This window comes from Notothenia coriiceps, unplaced genomic scaffold (assembly GCF_000735185.1).
Source record: "Notothenia coriiceps isolate Sejong01 unplaced genomic scaffold, NC01 NC01_scaffold00000339, whole genome shotgun sequence".
Lineage (NCBI taxonomy): Eukaryota > Metazoa > Chordata > Actinopteri > Perciformes > Nototheniidae > Notothenia > Notothenia coriiceps.
Genome location: NW_011333040.1, coordinates 14,642,849 through 14,660,856, shown reverse-complemented (window position 1 = coordinate 14,660,856; position 18,008 = coordinate 14,642,849). Strand labels below are relative to the sequence as shown.

General features: G+C 41.0%; 1 protein-coding gene and 1 long non-coding RNA gene across 2 annotated transcripts in view; one reads left to right on the top strand and one right to left on the bottom strand.

Annotated features, from left to right (window-relative positions):
- LOC104951391 (serine/threonine-protein phosphatase 2A regulatory subunit B'' subunit alpha-like) overlaps positions 1-6,617 on the top strand; it is a 12,234-nt gene extending 5,617 nt beyond the window's left edge. Inside the window, exons 3-10 of the mRNA XM_010778039.1 lie at positions 229-259; positions 976-1,245; positions 1,725-1,773; positions 1,862-1,951; positions 2,082-2,257; positions 2,369-2,487; positions 2,849-2,955; positions 3,922-6,617. Coding sequence (XP_010776341.1) covers positions 229-259; positions 976-1,245; positions 1,725-1,773; positions 1,862-1,951; positions 2,082-2,257; positions 2,369-2,487; positions 2,849-2,955; positions 3,922-4,018 — 939 coding nt within the window. The 3' untranslated portion in view covers positions 4,019-6,617. The remainder of the gene's footprint in view (positions 1-228; positions 260-975; positions 1,246-1,724; positions 1,774-1,861; positions 1,952-2,081; positions 2,258-2,368; positions 2,488-2,848; positions 2,956-3,921) is intronic.
- A 1,738-nt stretch (positions 6,618-8,355) lies between these two features.
- On the bottom strand, positions 8,356-16,246 carry LOC104946803 (uncharacterized). Its single transcript, XR_798499.1, has 3 exons — positions 15,596-16,246; positions 9,315-9,359; positions 8,356-8,624 (listed from the first exon to the last, which is right to left on the bottom strand). It is a non-coding gene; the product is annotated as an uncharacterized lncRNA (long non-coding RNA).
- Positions 16,247-18,008: the final 1,762 nt, after the last annotated feature.

The window sequence follows — 18,008 nt, the reverse complement described above, 5'->3', positions numbered from 1 at the left end:
ATTTCAAAGCCCATACTTCTCTACTTTTTCTTGAGTAAAGTAGTTTAGTCAGTACTTCTACTTTCACCAGAGTATTTTTAAACACGAGTATCTGTACTTCTACTTGAGTAAAGGATGTGTGTGCTTTTGCCATCTCCCATGACACATTAGTAGCCCTGGGGGGCCAGTCCATGTCCCAGGAAATGGGTGTTAATCCGCTCTTTACTAAGCCGAAGTGTTGTGTTTCAGGGCAGAGAACACGGCCCCCCTCGTTTCCATGGTATGCTAAAGACCTGTCTGACTCGTATTGTGAATGAGGACAAGAATATCAGTTGTAGATTGAATTGTGGTTAGGTCTTCCTCATGGAAAGATGAGGCCTACGGTTAAAACAGCCGGATGACGGGGCCTGAAAAGATCCCATGTGAGTTTTGAGCTATTTTATAGAGTCTGTCCAGCCTGACAGCTCCGGGTCAGAGTCAGACCTTTCGTTCTCGATCCATTTTTAGACCCCCATTAGCCAAAAAAAAAAAAAAAAACACATTTCACAGTCTCTCCACTCTCTCAGCTATTCAAATATCTTAAGCTTTATATTTTGACTGAAAATGTCAAACTGTTTTGGCGTGTGTTTTTATTTTCTCTTGATTTCTATTCTTATTTATTATGTATGAAGTGTTCATGTGCTTTAATCTCGTGTGTCATTACTGCTCAACTAACGTTTTTATTATCTTTGCTTTTTAATGCCATTTTATAATGTGTTTCCGCTGCACTATTTCTTAATGCTCTTAATGTCTTTCAGTTTTGTAAGGCACTTTGAATTACCTTGTTTTGAAACGTGCTATATAAATAAACTTGCCTTAGCCTAATCTTTTAGGACAAAAGCAGTCATGGAAACAGTCGAGTCAAATATCTATGACTATATATTTGGTACATGGTTTGATTTTGTGTCTTTTAGTGCTTTCTATCAAACTGATATCTTTACCCTCTGCTAATCATAGCCTCTTTTGACACTCTCTTATCCCAGGTGATCCAGCGGATATTCTACGTGGTGAACCGTTCGTGGACGGGTCGTATGACCATGATGGAGCTGCGCAGGAGTAACTTCCTGCAGACCTTGGCCCTGCTGGAGGAGGAGGACGACATCAACCAGATCACAGACTACTTCTCCTACGAACACTTCTACGTTATCTACTGCAAGTTCTGGGAGCTGGACACTGACCATGACCTCTACATCGACCCCAAAGACCTGGCCAGATACAACGAACACAGTAAGGACCACTCAAAGAGTCCCGACTGGAACACATCCAGACCATACACATCTACAAATGTTTAAACTATATCAAGAAAGAATCCAGGCCTTAAAATCAAAATAGATATGTATAGGATGTATAGATTATAAAGAGGCATATTTGTTATTTAATTTATGGCTATATTAAAACATTTTGGCCAGTAAATAATCAGAAAGACACTGTTTTGGACATTCCCTTGCGTATCTTCCACTTGCTCAGCTCTGACTAGCTAATGTAAAAACGGCCGCTGTTTGTCTCAGACTCACCGCTCTCTGATGTGAAATGCATTACACCGTTAACTACGTTAAATGACCACTTAGCCACATTTAAATTAACTTACTCAGTACTTACGCAAATGGTTGAACTGTATGCTCTGTGTTTAACAACAGTTTCCATTTGTTTCTGAGTCTTCTAACAAAATTACATTTGCTTACTTTTCTCATTCTCTCCTGTGACAGCATCCTCAAACAGAATCATTGAAAGATTGTTTTCGGGGGCAGTTACTCGGTAAGTGGAAACACAGACATGAACAAACACAGTGGAGCTGATTACTTCACCATGATGGCAGTATTGAATGTGTCTCTGTTGTTTCCAGGGGTAACGCTGTGCAGAGGGAAGGCAGGATGAGCTACGCTGAGTTCGTCTGGTTCCTCATGTCGGAAGAAGACAAGAAAAATCCCACCAGGTGATTTACAATCGTTCGGTCCTGCGTGATTTAGCATCTGTCAGAGCAGTTACTCCCCCCGCGTGTGTCTAATAAACATTTAGAATCCCAGGTGTGTAATTCATTGTGCGTTTGTTGTTTCTCCCTCCAGTATAGAGTACTGGTACCGCTGCATGGATGTGGATGGCGATGGTGTTCTGTCCATGTTTGAGTTGGAGTATTTCTATGAGGAACAGTGTGAGAGGATGGAGAGGATGGGCATCGAACCGCTGCCCTTCCAGGATTTGCTGTGCCAGATGCTCGACCTGGTCAAACCTGAGAGTTCAGGTTAGCGTCAACACTCACTCTTTTTAAGAAAGTGGCATCTTGCTTCTCACCCTTGCTTTCCAAACTTCACACCTACTGTACGTCTGTTTGTGTATCTGTTGTTTTCTCCAGGTAAGATAACCCTTGGTGACTTGAAGCGCTGTCGGATGGCCCACATATTCTTCGACACCTTCTTCAACCTGGAGAAATACCTGGACCACGAACAAAGAGACCCATTTGCTGTGCAAAAGGTGAGCATTCGCATCCGTATGTGTCATACAGCCAAATTGCAGGAGCTATCAATTTGAAGGGGAATACAGGATTTTGATTTCCTTCCTGCAAAAGAGAAAATCGTTTTTTTAATAATTTTGTAATTTTTTTTTAATACAATAGACTGCTTTGACTGATTTACTCCCATTATATCTCCATTCATATCGCTACTAGACACATGGGTTTTGATACATCCACATTCCCAGGTTTCATTTTGTATTGCCATGAAGTAACTACTCTTTTTGTGCTTTTTGTTGTGTCTTGTCATATCTTGTAAAATAAACTATGAACTCCTCTCTTTCCTGTAAAAGACTGATAGTTGCTGTGTCTGTGTTGTTTCAGGACGTTGATAGTGAAGGTCCAGAGCCATCGGATTGGGACAAATATGCCTCAGAAGAGTATGAGATCCTGGTGGCAGAGGAGAATGCAAACGAGCAGCTTCACGAAGGGTACGAGACACACACACACACACACACACACACACACACACACACACACACACACACACACACACACACACACACACACACACACACACACACACACACACACACCATGTATACATTACTTCAGGGGACATTACATTGACGTATCCTAACCATAACCAACACATGCCTAACCCTAACCCTAACCAATTATTCACCCTAAAATGTATGATTCCCCTCATGGGGACCTCCATTTTGTCCCCATAAGGGAAGCCAGTCCCCAAACATGACTGTGTAAACAGATTTAGGTCCCCACAAGGATAGTAATGCTAGGCCACACACACACACACACACACACACACACACACACACACACACACACACACACACACACACACACACACACACACACACACACACACACTCTCTCTCTCTCTCTCTCTCTCACACACACACACACACACACACACACACACACACACACACACACACACACACACACACACACACACACACTAACCAACACATGCCTAACCCTAACAAGGTGAGTCCCCAAACATGACTGTGTAAACAGATTTAGGTCCCCACAAGGATAGTAATGCTAGGCCACACACACACACACACACACACACACACACACACACACACACACACACACACACACACACACATACACACACACACACACACACACACACACACAACTCACCTTTTCTATCTTGCCTTCAACTCCTAATCCACTAACCCCTCGCCCTTATTCCACCTAGCTTAGCACTTTTTTACTTTTGTTGTTATTTTGTTTTACTTGCTTGTAAGCACTTTGAGCACCAGGAAAAGCGCTTTAGAAATGTAATGTATTATTATTATACATGCCTATGTGCATCTCCAAGTATTGAAATACACAATATGGTATCTGAAGATGAGTTTGTTTGTCAGGACAGTTAAACTATAATTCAAATTAACCCGTTTTGCTGTGTGTTGTGTTTTCAGGTCTTTTGATGATGACTATGAGTCCGAGGAGCTTCAAGTCTCAGGAGAGATCGGGAATAAAATGGAAAAACTGGTCATTTCCGACCTGTCAGCATAAAACTCTTCCCTGGATTCTTGGGTATTTTTCCTGGAAAAAAATGGATTGAAGGTCCCTTCAGAGTGGAGCACCAAAAGAAGCATGGACATAAAGACAGAGGGAAACATCTGTCTCTCGATGACTCTGGAGCCTCCTCAGAGCGGACTCATCGTTTTTCGTGTGTTTGTGTGTGACCGTAAACCAGTACTGTTCTGTGTCTGGTGCAATATCACTTCTGTATTTATACAGAGAACTGTTTCACTGCCTCGTGCTCTTTGATCCGTCCGAGAGAACAAAGCGAAAGATGGTGGGGAGAAATGTACTATAAGCTCTTAAAGTAATCAAGACAAATAATCTCTGTGTACTTATAATGTAAATGTGAATTTTTATACAGACAATCCTGCCAAAAGACAATCATCTGAAGGTAGACAGACAGAGACCTAGTTACACAAACAGTGTCCTAGTTATAGGATAAATATGGAGACAGAAATGGACAATTATTGTGATAGGAACTGAAAAAGAGCAGTCATCTGCTCAATAATGACACATCCAGACAGACACTGCCATCAGTAACCTGCTGCCCGCACAGCATGTCACTGTGCTCCTTGTTAAAGGAAGTTGTTAAACCTCCAGTCCCTTCAGGGAGGAATCATGTATTGCTGATTGTAACAGCACCTCTCTGTGGCCAGTCTGTGTCACTGCAGGACATCACAGTCACTCGGTGCATAATGGCTGGCCAATTTTTCCAAGAGAGGGAGTTCAGTTTACTGCACAGCCTGAGCTGCTCTATTATTAGTGCAGCACTATAAGCGCTCCACCTCTGGACTCCCTTTGCAATTATTTTTAAACCCTAGAAAAAAAGTGTCTGACCACAGTCAGGCCACAGTGAGACATATGCACATAAAATGATGCGTGTTGACAAACATATCAAACTCTCTGGTAGAGTTTCCCACACATTTCCACCTGTAACCTTTGCAATAATGCAATAGCATAGGAGATGTGAGCTGTTCCTGTCACTCATGCAATTATTCAGCACACAGTTTTTTTCTCCCTTCCTTGTTGATTATGTACAGTACCTGGTTATTACGTTGATCTGTTTCTGAAATTGATGCCAACATTTTTATTTGTTCCGCTTAAACATCTCTTTGTCATGAAACGTTTGATAATGAAACTTTTTTTACACACCACTGCCTTTTTAAAGGGACACGTCCCCCAAACAATGGCTATTCTCACACCTTAGGTATTATAGCCTGCAGATAGTTTTGGTTTGATTTGCAAAAGTGTTAGGAATCTTTGCGATTTCACCTCAACCATATTGCAGTGCAAATAAGGGGAATTTAGTTATATTTAAGCTTCTTCATTTTTCTAGGCTTTTTGCAACAGCGTCCTTTTTTAATTGGTATTGTATTTGCAGAAATCTCAGAGATGGATACATTACAATTCAATAAAATCAGAACTGTTCACATACATAGATATACTTAGTTAAATGTAGCTTTTTAATTTGAATAAAACGACCCTTTATCTCTATCACTCCCAGAGACAGCTGCATGTGAACACTGCCCTTACTGTAATAGCTAGCAGTGTGTGCTCTCGGAAATCATGATACAGGGGTGTGTTCTAGGAGCGTGTGATGTGTAGCTCTCAGTTTTCGGGCTGATAATACGTCATAGTTGTTGCCATTGGATGTGGTTCCCAGGGTCAGAGTGTGTGTGCACGCTAGCATAACTCTTTAATTAGGAAAGGGACAGCTTTGGTCCCCAATGGCTTCAAATTCACTGCCATATACCTCCTTCACAGACATTTACTGTACACACACACACACACACACACACACACACACACACACACACACACTTTAGTTGCTATCAAAAGGGAGAACGCGAGTGGATGCTGTAAGGACCTTAAGTTGACCCTTTATGTTCTATTGCCATTGTAAATGTGCCTGACTGTGTATTAAATATATTATTATAATAATAACTAATGATAAGCCATTATAGATATAACGGCTGCAATTTGTTGTTGTATTTTGATGGTTTGTATTGCTGTGCCACTGTGTGGCTCGGGATAAGGGGGGTAAATTATGATGGATGGATGTATGTATGTTTGTGTGTTCGATGCACGGTGGATATCATCAGAAGAAAATGAGGATTTGACAATCACAACATATGAGACACATCTCACGTGGAGACCTCTGGGACTGATGCTTTTTCTCGCTGTGGCGACACACACACACTCACACACTCCCAGGGAGACCAGCTGATGGAGACAGTGTTTGAGAAGAACTGTTGAAGGCATTGGGACTCCGATTGTGTCATGATGCAGCATCAAGCCGGGAGAAAAGCCATGCAAAACTTTTACTTTGAAATTAAATCTCTACTTTGATCTGTAGACGGAAGACTTTTATTTTGATGTACTTCCTCTGTGCAGAGGAGACTTTAGTAGGCTGAGACGTGTTCAAATACTGATGATTATTGTATTGGCATGGCTTTCTTTCTTTCTTTCTTTTGTTCTTTTGTTCTTTTTTCCTTACCAACGCCCTTCTCTTCTTTCCCTTTTCTTTGCCCAGCGCTGTCATTTGTTGCTTTTTTTGAAGTTTAAAAGTTTAAATAAAAATATGTTTCAAGAATAATAACTCTCCTTGAAGGTTTTTTACGGTTGCCTACGTACAACCCCCTCCTCTCCCCTCGGACACACAAACAAGTCACACACACGTTCGTCATCCAGCCCTCCTTGTGTACACACACAGTGTACAATAAGTGTGTTTGTCTGCACTGAGGCTCAGCAGAGTGTGCTTTACAGCCTTTTAAAGTTCTGAGTGTCTGGCGTTCTGACCTTCTACCTGAAGGCTGACTTATTTGGCATCCATATCAAGAACTTCAAACTAGAACATGATATCCTCTTTCAAAAACGTTTAAATTGATACTGTTAACACTTCAAGGTTGGTGAGGTTTTTAGAGTTTGTTTCTGTCCTCAAGTACAAGGGGTGATTAGCTCATTTCATCAAGGGTACTCAACACTCATGTCTTGGACTGCTACTGGCATACCTGACGTCAGCAGCTCTGTACCGAATCGCTTGCGTCACTGTTGTCATGAGAAACATTGGACCAAAACAGGAAGTCCTGGATTTTCTTTGTCTCATAGATAGTTTTGTCAATGTAATTTGGTACAATTCATTTGTGGGGCTTTTCAAGTGGACCCTTCTGGTACTACTAAGTGGGATGACTTCTTTACCAGTATCATCATCCTCATCCTTCCCCTCTTTAGTAGAATATCATCTGTGTCCTCAACTATAGCAACTATAATCAGGCAACTTTTAATGTCTCTACCAATCTATGTTGTAGATATTGAGATACTTTACAGGGTAACTTTAACATTTGACTTTCTGGAGGCAATACAAGAGATATAAGAGAATCGGATAAAAATCAGTACCACATTTCATGGCAAAGTGTCCAATAGTTGTTCAGGTATTTACTGACATGTTCATCCTTAAAGCCATGACACTAACATGTTGGGATATATCGAATATCGCGATATGACGGTAAATAAATGTCTCAATACCGTCGTGAGACTGACAAAATCTACCGTGATTTAAAAAAATTTAAATAAATTTTTTTTTTTTTTTAAACCTTTATTTAACCAGATGGTCCCATTGAGATCATCGATCTCTTTTTCAAGGGAGACCTGTCCAACATGGCAGCAAGTAGGTTACAACATGAACATAAAACAACAGATAACACAAAAGGACATGGTATTTACAGGGCTACATGTACATACCTAGAGACATTGACAAGTACCAACAGTATATTTAAATCTCGCCCTGTCAATAAGCCTCACCTTCTTGGCAAAAACTGTATTGTTTTTGAAGTGGTGGAGAGACAATGCACAGTTTTATCCACTGCTGTCACCCATGGCCAAAGCATATCTCTCTGTCCCAGCAACATCAGTACCAAGCAAGAGAGTTTTTTCCACAGCAGGGGATATTGTAAACGCCCAAACATCCCAGCTTCTACCTGAAAATGTGGACATGCTCATATTCCTAAAAGATAACCTTGATGATGGTGAGTGAGTGAGTTAGAGTTGAGTTACTTGAAAAACTAAAGTGAAACTTGATTTATTCTATTGCAGAGTCTGATTATTATATTGTTGACACTTTAAAATACTACTATCCTACTAAAATGCTGTACAAATCAGATTTATTATTTAATAAAGAAAAGATAATTCAATAATAATAATAATAATTTTTCAATATCGCGATAAATATCGTACCGTGGACTTTTTATCGCGATATTATCGTGCCGTGAGTTTTTGGTATCGTTACATCACTAATAAGTAATACAAACTCATATAAGCAATGGAAGTACTTTGTTTTTAACATTGATTTTACTTTCATTAGGCATTTAATATATGTTTAGACATTGATACTGTGCTATTGATCTCAACCATACTGTCGATTCTCCAAAGTCATCAGAAATTTCCATCAGATATGAATGGCTTTGATCAACAAAGTGTGCCGACTCCTTTTACTGAAACACTTATTTCTCATCCAGCGCACTCAACTCTCTCTCAGTCGCCACACATTGTTCTGAGCTGGAAGAAAGGAGGACCTCGCTCTTCAGATTCTATCACCCTACAGAGGGAGGGCAGATAAAAAAAAAAAGAAAGAGGCTAAGCGAGAAGGTAGAGTTCCTTGTCCTCTGTTACATGGCGGGACAGTAATGGTCTACAGGAGGAAGCAGGATCCCGTTTCAGAGCAGAACAATAAAGCCTAGAGGCCAGCAGGAAAGGGCTGACTCGGTGATTTTCAGTGTGTGTTTTTGTATTTGCAAGCTTGCATGTATTTTCCTCTGTATGTTAACAGGACAGCTGAGGACATGCAGAACACTATGGCCCCGTTATATTGACCCAGACACATTACTATACACAGTGGCTGTCACTCGATCAGCCTTACTGAGACAGGAGTCAACACATTAAACTCCAGCCAGCTAATGCCCTCTGAAGACTATCGATGCATCTTCTAAATGAATAACTATACGCCCAGTCACACATTTGCGCAAATATGTGCATGACGTCTTTCTTTTTCTTCCTTTGGCAGTGATGACTCAAAATGAAGATCACACACAAATTTGCCCCTTAATGGAATTTTGCCTTCTGCTGCTTTCCTAAAAAAAAAGAAGCACAACAGCCAAAGAATGCTATGCAGTGCGTCTAAGTCCTCGATGTAATGTATTGCATGTTAAGCTGCGTGAATATTGAGTCACATTTGTGTGTCTGAGTGTGTGTCTTCTGTGAGCATGTGTGTTCCAGAGATGCCATGTACCTTGACAGCAGGCGTGACTCCATCCTCAGTAGTGCTCTGCCCATTCTGTTGAGAAAGCAAATGTGAGAAACAGTCAGAGTGTGTGACAGAGACAATATCACGCGTGCGTGCGTGCGTGTGTGCGTGTGTGTGAGACACAGAAAGAGCGAGAGAGAGATACAAGAGAATATGTGCAAGACTGTGTGGGTGGTCCACTGTTTCCAGCACTTTGCTCTTCTGCTGGCAAACCTAATAATCTAAGGCCAACACACAAATGCACATCGTTCCCCAGTAGGTACGGCTTGCAAAATAACGGGTAATCATTGTTATTTGTAAAACAAAAGGCTGGCTAAAGGCTATTTTAGAAAACATGTTATTAAATGGTAGAAATGGGTGGCTAACTTAGATTTTATGTTACATAATTAGATGTGTATATGATTATGTTGCACACACTGGTAGGACAAGGAAAATGGTAAGCAGAGGAAAGTGGTGATTTTGTTAGATATGATATCATTTTTTTAAAGTAGGGGCCATCATGATGACAATTTGATTCACATTTCATTGCCGATCAAAGGTCTACAGGGAAGCAATACATAATAAGTAAGGTGGGAATTAAGATAGAGGACTTAATCGTGTGGGGAATAGATTGTAGTAATTTACACTTGGGACAAAGGAGAGGTTTGTTTTCCCTCTGGACCCCTGGCCATTTAGCCAAAGAGATTGCTTCTTTGTGTAAACTGTTTAAACTAAGATAGGATCGAGGAAAGCAGTGCTGAAACCATCCAAACAACCTATTAAAAGTCAAATGCAATTTTTGGTTGAATGTTTCAAATCATGACTTGTATTATCAGCATTAGCATAGTACCTACAGTATTACAAACAATAAAGTGCAGTGTATGTGATGGATCCTATTTTGTTTGTTATGATAAAATAAAATATAAGCCCAAATACTTATTTACAGATAATACAAAAAATTGAAATTCATATTTACTGTTATTTGTATTCATCAATCCCAAACCGAGTTCAGCCAAGTAATGTTTCTCAGATTTGTTAAAGCACCGGCAGAGCTACAGAAGACTACGATACAATGCCCTTAAACACACAGTCTGACTAATCCCTGTTAATAATACATTGACCTTAACATGAACATAAATATTGGATGATAACTGACCCCTAACAATTGTCAAAGAAATCAAAGTCAAGTTTTCTGGCCAAGTGTGAGAACATCTTAAAAAACTACCCAACCCCCTTTTCCGTTTTCACTTTGTTTTCCCATTATAGAGGGGCGACCCTGATTTTCACTTCCTTCCTCCAAGCCCTTTTCCCTCTTCCCTCTTCCTTCAAGACTGCACAAAATATAACAGGCAGTCCACACAATGACAAGCAGTCCACACAATGACAAGCAGTGGCCATAACAATCAAACACTAAACAGAAGGCTATACAGCAGTGCAAAACATAAAGGAAGCACAGGCAATGACAAGGAAGCGACTTTGATAAGCTCTTGTATACTCAAAAGGAAATAAAAAGACTTTTCTGCAACATCGGGCAGTTTTATAAACCAATAGTTCATCTGGATGGACTTTAATGATGATCTCAAGAGAGGTAATTACATTTGGGAAAACTGTTCCAGCAATAAAAGCTATAATGTGAGGTGACAGGAGAAATGGAAACAATTAAGCGGCCAAATCGATTTCGAAGTCATGCACAGATGTGTTTTAGGAGTAGTCATTTCAAAGGAGAGGAAGCCCAGTGTGTGTTGTAACAATGGGCCTTGCAGATAAATTCAATCTCAAATCGAAATCTTCCCAAATCAGTCCACATAATTACTCTTCCCTTCCTCTCTACTCATATGCCATCAGTCAGGGGTGTGTGATAGGCTTTCTTTAACTCAGTGCTGTGAAGCCAATGGTGTGAATCTTAAATGTGTAAGTGACACTGTCTGAGTGTCTGTGTGTGTGGTCAACAATTCCTTCCCGACGTTGCTGCTCAACACATTTCAACCTCATTAGCTTTGCATGGTTGATCCAAGTGGCCCAGTTAATGGTGCTTTCCCTCCCCTGGGCTTCCTGAATGAGAGCACAGGCATGCACAGCCCCATATATATGCTCAAGACGAAGCAGTTAATAAACAAACGTGACTTAGAAAACAACCCAAGAAGTGCATGAACTATACTGTGCAGATACACGTATAGAAATAAGCAATACAATATGCACACAATTTACTGGAAGACATTTCACGCCACAAGCATGCTGTAAAAAGATTTATAGACCAACGTATTAAACCTGACAGAGCCAGACGGAAAACCTTTTAATTTCTCACAGGACTCCTATGATTACGCAAGGTAAACAATCTCAAGAGCGCTGATGCTGTGTGTGTGTTTGATAGATAAATCTGTGTTTTAACAGCGTGATTAGAGCAGCAATGCCCTGTAACTAGGCAACTAAGAAATACAATAACCATTCCTTTGTCTGTGCATGTACTATCTGTGTACACTTCTTGTAATCTCACCCGCCAGTGAGAACTGACAGCAGGTCAATGCCAGAAAATAAACAAGCGGTATTTCTAGTAGTCTAGTTTAATATCTGCAAAAAGGCTCCTTCCCAACATAGGCAGACACACCGTCTTGGCTTCACTCACAGGTTAACTTTTAACTCTGAAGTTCAAAAGAAAGACTTTTTTTCTGAGAGCTGCTATCAGGCAAAGGTTTTTGTTATCACATGCCCACTCAGCCCTGCTCCACTCCCACAGCTCTGCTCAGGTGTTCAACACGTGACACCCAGATTAGCTGCAGCTAAACCTTTACCTGCATTGCACGTACACAAAAGAGAAAAAGCACAAATGTGAACTACACAGCTTGCACACACTCACACAAGTACTAAAGTGTGCACTGCTGACCACACCTGGTTTGCAAACATGGCACACATTCCTTATGTCAACCCTATTTTCTCCTCTACATGGCCTGTTACGTAATAGCCGAAAAATGAAAAGCATTCTTTCTCCTCCGCCATCAAGGCTTGTACAATCCTGCTCCTAACGTCTTGGCTTATCCTGTCTCTCTTTGAGGCAACTTTTTCTTTTTAGTTTGCTAGGTCTCTTCTCCTCTGACAATAGATGTATATGATTTTAAGCCACAATTGGTGGACTGAGGTCTAGATGCCAATCGATTGAAAATGTTATACGGCTGAGATTTCACATAGAAGTTCAAGTTGAAAAGCGGCCAGTTCAGTTCAAAGCGATAAAAAGAGAGGCTGAAAGGAAAAATAATGCATTAGGAATTAATATAATATAACAAATTCATAAGTGGGCATCAAACAAAATCAAATTGAACAAAACAGAGGTTGTGGACAGAGACAAGCTAAAAAGGTCTCATCAAGATACAAAAACAAGCAGAAATCAAAGATGAAGTTCAAGTGTTTGCTTTGTTTACCCATTTACCTTGCTGTCAGCCAACCCTTTCCAAGTGGGAACTAAAGCTTTATCTATGCTCTTTTCAAAGCCACTAGAATCCTTTCACAGAAAAAATAATTTAACCTCGCAGAACAATGGTCGCTAGTCTACTGCTGCCTCAATGGTCAGTCAGTTTGTGTCAATGTGCGTTATTGGTGGTTTCTATAGTTTCACAAAAGTCCCTTGATAACAAAACAAAAAAATCAGATCAGCAGCGCTAGACGAGCATCCCCAACCGCCATCTGTTGTAGATAATACACTGACTATGGATAAACATAGGGTACTGGTCCACTTTTAAAACATTTAAACTTTCCATTTACAGGATTTGGATCCATTAATATTTTGGAGGAAATCTAAACACTGACAGAAGCATGATTCCGATATTTTGCAGGAACGTGCATGGCCAATGCAGGTGGTAGTGACTCAACTGGGACAGGATGGTGATGATTTGTTGAAGTGCTTTTATCAGAAATGATTCACTGAGAAGTTAATTCATAACAGATATGGTTTGATGATGAATAAAAGGGCTCGATCCAACTAATTTGAATAGCTCTATTCATTGAACGCTTGCTTTGCACCAGCTTTACAAAAGCCACTATATCAAATGTTCCCTATATGACACCTTCCAAACAAAAGCACTTGCACAAAGAGTGATTGGGAAACAAACTTCCCATCAGCTGCCAAAACACAACAACACACTCTCTGTTTGAATAAATGCAGAAGAGAATGGTTTCTTTGATGGATTATGTATCTTCTGTCCTTTATTTTCCAAATCTGCCAAAAGTTTGTCTCAGTGTCTGTCCCATCTGTCTGTATGACAAGCAGACCCTCGGCTGTGCCACCCGCTTGACTCTCCCAACATGTTCGCTGGCACGCCTCCAGACTCAGTCGCTCTCTCTGCTCAATCAATCTGAGCCCTGAGCCGTTTCTCTCCGCCATCAGGAACCCAAGGGTGCAGCTGGCTGGTAGGTTGGTGACAGAGATAAATGGCACGGATCCCACATTGACTGGCGTGTTCAAATCAATTACAGATACTGGATTTTGGTGGACATGGGCAGCCAAAAGTAATCTCTCCTTATAATATATATATATATATATAGGCTGATAACTATACTCTATCTTTAGCAATGAGCTCACACACTGGTTACCAAAGATGTGTGACTATTACACATTCCCAAGGCAGGGTATTTCTTACAGTAATAAACCTGCACTCTTCACAGCTCCGCAACACCATCTGTTCAGCTGTTATACGTTACTCAGCCAACTCATATGCTGAAGAATTCTGTAAATAGTAGAGTTTGTGAACAAAAAAACTGAACAACAGTGTTGTAAAACTGCTTCTTTCTGCACTATTTGAAGCTTGAATCATTCATTATAAAAGCACCGGTAATAACATCGGACTGATTTTCAATTAACTTTGTCTGCAAGAGCACAATAAAGAATATATTGTAAGTTCCCCAATAGTGGAAGTGCTCTACTGATTCATTGCATAGCGTAATGAGTACTTGTCTTTCATGAATTAGGCCTCACATGTTATGAGAAAACTCAGTTTTCATTACATTCTTGGAAATTATTTCCTCAGCTTCGTCATCAAACCGGAGGTTATCTAGACAGAGAGATGGGAAAATAAGCCTAATTTATAAATCAGACTGATCTCTTGTACAGCTGATTGAGGACAATGTGTTCTATTGTGTGCCGAGCTGTTTATCAGAGAGATCAGACTTACAAAACATTGCCATGACAGCTCGCTTCACCTGCTTAGTCTAATGACTAATTCAATTGAGGATTTCCTTAGATGACCCTAAGGATATTGTATTCGAAACGAGGAAAACAGATTTTTTTGGAAACCTGTGTAGCCAAATGTGAAACAGATTGCATCTGCGCAGCCACTATCTGCTCATCATAACCATAATGTGATAGATGCATATTCACTTAGCAACCAGCCTGTTCAAGAGCCAATTGAAGAGTTCATGAATAATAATGCTATCAGAATAAAAGGGGTCTGGATACACAAGCATCACAAATCCCTATCGCTTCCCTTACCCTAAAAGCTCTGGAAAACATTCAATCTTTCCATGCTCAACAGTGTCATCCTCTACCTGTTGTGTAGTATTCAGACACAAAGCAGTTTTTCACCTCTGCAGAGGATACACACACTGCCACAGCAAGAGACTGGTGGCACAAGAGTGGGTGTTAAAGAAACTGTACATCTTTAGAATAAGAACAAGGAAAAAGAGTAATTCTGCAACACATTACTTTCACTTAAAGTACACATAGCAAACGAAGAGCTTGCATGTACCCCTTTTTTAAGTTTGTGATACATGTGTGAGAATACTTTTGAGATTTCCTTTAGTTCACACATAGGTTGTTTTTCTCTCTGCTGATGGAGCTTTAAGATGGAGTTGGGCTAAAGCTCCAGTGAAAGCCCATACATTTAAGTATTTCAGAATTTAACTCTGTAATCTACTTTGGGTGACAATAGAAAACGCTTACATGAAGAGGTTACAATTAAACTTTCCCTAAGATAGTCAGGACTGCCAGCAATAAAAAGGAAAGTCTCCAAAGTGTGGGATTCAAGTGAAATGGACAAACTATTTATGGGATAATGTCTTGCATTTCTAATGTGAAACCCTTACATACATTATGAATTATTAATTGAGTTTATTTCCCCCAGCTAAGTATGTAGGCTATAGTTTGAATAACTTTTTCCAGAAAGTGGCAACACCTTGAATCGAGGGCTATAAGGTGCTCACACCTTGTGCGCCATTTTACCTGAACCAATCAAACTCAATCGAATAGACTGGTCAAACAATGCATGCAAAAAATAGCGTCGACATATTTCACCTCTCATTACCTCCGTTTCGAGCTGCACTAGTTCCATGGTGGGCCATGGCTCAGCGATCTGAGCGAGAGGCATTTTCGCAGGATTCTCAGTTTCCCAGTAGCAATTCGGTCGGTGCCGCTCCTGTCAACTGCAGTTCACCAAGAAGCTCCTTCCTCAGGTCGAAAGTCCAGGTGGAGTGGGTTTATCAGCACGTTGCTCTCTTATTTGAAAAGGAGGCGCGCATGCAGACGCTGCACGCGCAACCAAGGCTTTACAAACAACTGTAATCCCTGGGTTTGACTCCGGTGGCGGCTGGCCACTTGTTTGTATCTATCGAAAGTGATAATCCAGTTGAAAACACCATGAACCAAACAAACCCTCTTGTCCGTTCAGGTACGCGCGTTGGCTATACTCGGGATTTTTGGTTTGACAGGCGGGAGAGCAAAGCCAGGCTGCAGTGCGGTCCGGATAGACCCGTGCGGGAGGCTCGTGCCACCTGAAGGAATTAACCAGAGTCCGTGCTGTCTTGGCAAATCGACACCGTATCAGATCTTCACGGCTTCCTCCCCTTGTGATTTATCCCAGGTCCCAACAGTGTGCGAGGCGATGCGCGCAGAGACCTCAGTGTGGCTCTATAGTACGAGCAGGCTCAAACTCGAGCTGGGATTGGCAGACTCCTGCAGGATTTTAGCCAGCCCCCTCTTATAATAGATCCGCCCAGGTCTGATCGTGCCATCAGCTGGCGGAGAGATGAACTGCAAATACGTAATGCAGACAGGAGCCTGCTATTAATGAAAGGCCTGATTTCTCTCATAGGCTACTTGTGATGCATCTGCAGGTGCATCATAATTGATCCTCCTCGCTTAAAGTCACTCAATTCGGCTAATAAATGTGAATGAATGGCAGACAAATAGCACTAGGCTGTGGATGCATAATGTGTAGTCAATTTACTAATCACAAACATAATTGCAGTGTGCAACTTTTGATGTTTGCCTTTCCCAAACACAGTAAGTGTAGACCTACACCACCACTTCCTCTAGGTCTAAAAACAACACACATTGTTGCAAAGAATTACATAATAGATTACACAAGAAATGAAATGTCTAGTATCCGGGTCCTGACCAGTGCTGTTATTCTGTTCGGACATCACATTGATGAAGCACACTTTTCATTGACAAGAACTCTTTTAATGGTCCTTGAAGTATTCAGTGATATAATACAGCCCTCCACCCTCCCAACACTTCTCTGCTTCATTCACTGCCGAGTGGATTTTGCCTAGCTTCGGTTACTATTGGCAACTGCAGAGCATCAAACCACCGTGAATGGGAAGGACACCATTTTTCATTCAAATTAGGGTAGGCATTGCACGTCATGGAATCATAAAATAACAATTAATCAGTATGATGTCGGAACCTGTCTTTCGGTGGATTTGTTGGTAAACGACTTTAAACACAAAATAAAGCTGCATTGAGGAAGCCTATTTATTCTAAGACCTACTGTCTTTCTGTGACAGGTTAAACACATCTGAACTGGAGACGAAAACCTTTATATCTTTTATAATTGCATATCATGTTCTAGACACGTCTGTAGCTTTTGGACTTTGCTTCCAAGCTGTTAACATGCAACACCTTGTCTTTTGCACCTATCCATGCATCCGTTTCTAAATAGGACATGTCAGTATTCCTGCACATATAACTTACATGATTCATATTTTTGAAGTGATGCTACAGATTTATTTTAATGCCTGCTTGTTGGCACCTTTTACTCCACATTTCCATTTCAAAATGGAAGGAGAAGAAAGTCAATTTATAGGGAGAGAGCTGTTATGGTTCACATGCAGCTAATTCATTTTCTGACAAATCCATACCACCAAAGGGTTGGAAGCAGGCTGGGAAGTAAGATTACAACACGGCGGGGGAGGGTTATTCATCACTCTAACATTGTATGTAATATTCAAAGTCTCTGCCCTCCCAAAGCTCACATGAACCATTGATTTGTCTGGATGATGGATAAGCAGCTGCTACGGGATCACTCATAGCATCTCATAATGCTATACTACTGTTTGTTGTTCAGTGTAGCTGTGTGGAGGACCATGCTTGTTTTCTTTTGGACTGAGGCTCGGGAATGGGAGGGTAATCTCTTTTATACCCTCTTGATGATCTCCAAAAATCAATACATTGAATAGGATGAGGCCATGAGGAAACAGACCCCCATCAGAACCACTTTGACATGTTGACCTTGCAGCTGCAGGGTCATTGCTATTTTGACTGCAGGGAATCTCGTCTTCATGATGCATCAGTGACATCACAGCAGGCGACAGCGGTGACTCAGAGGTGTCTCCCGTCCAGCGACAGAGACTCCAGGGATACCCTACCCCCCACCGTCGGATCGACAAGAAGCATCATGGGTAATATGACTCAGTCCTGCTTGCATGCACGTGCAA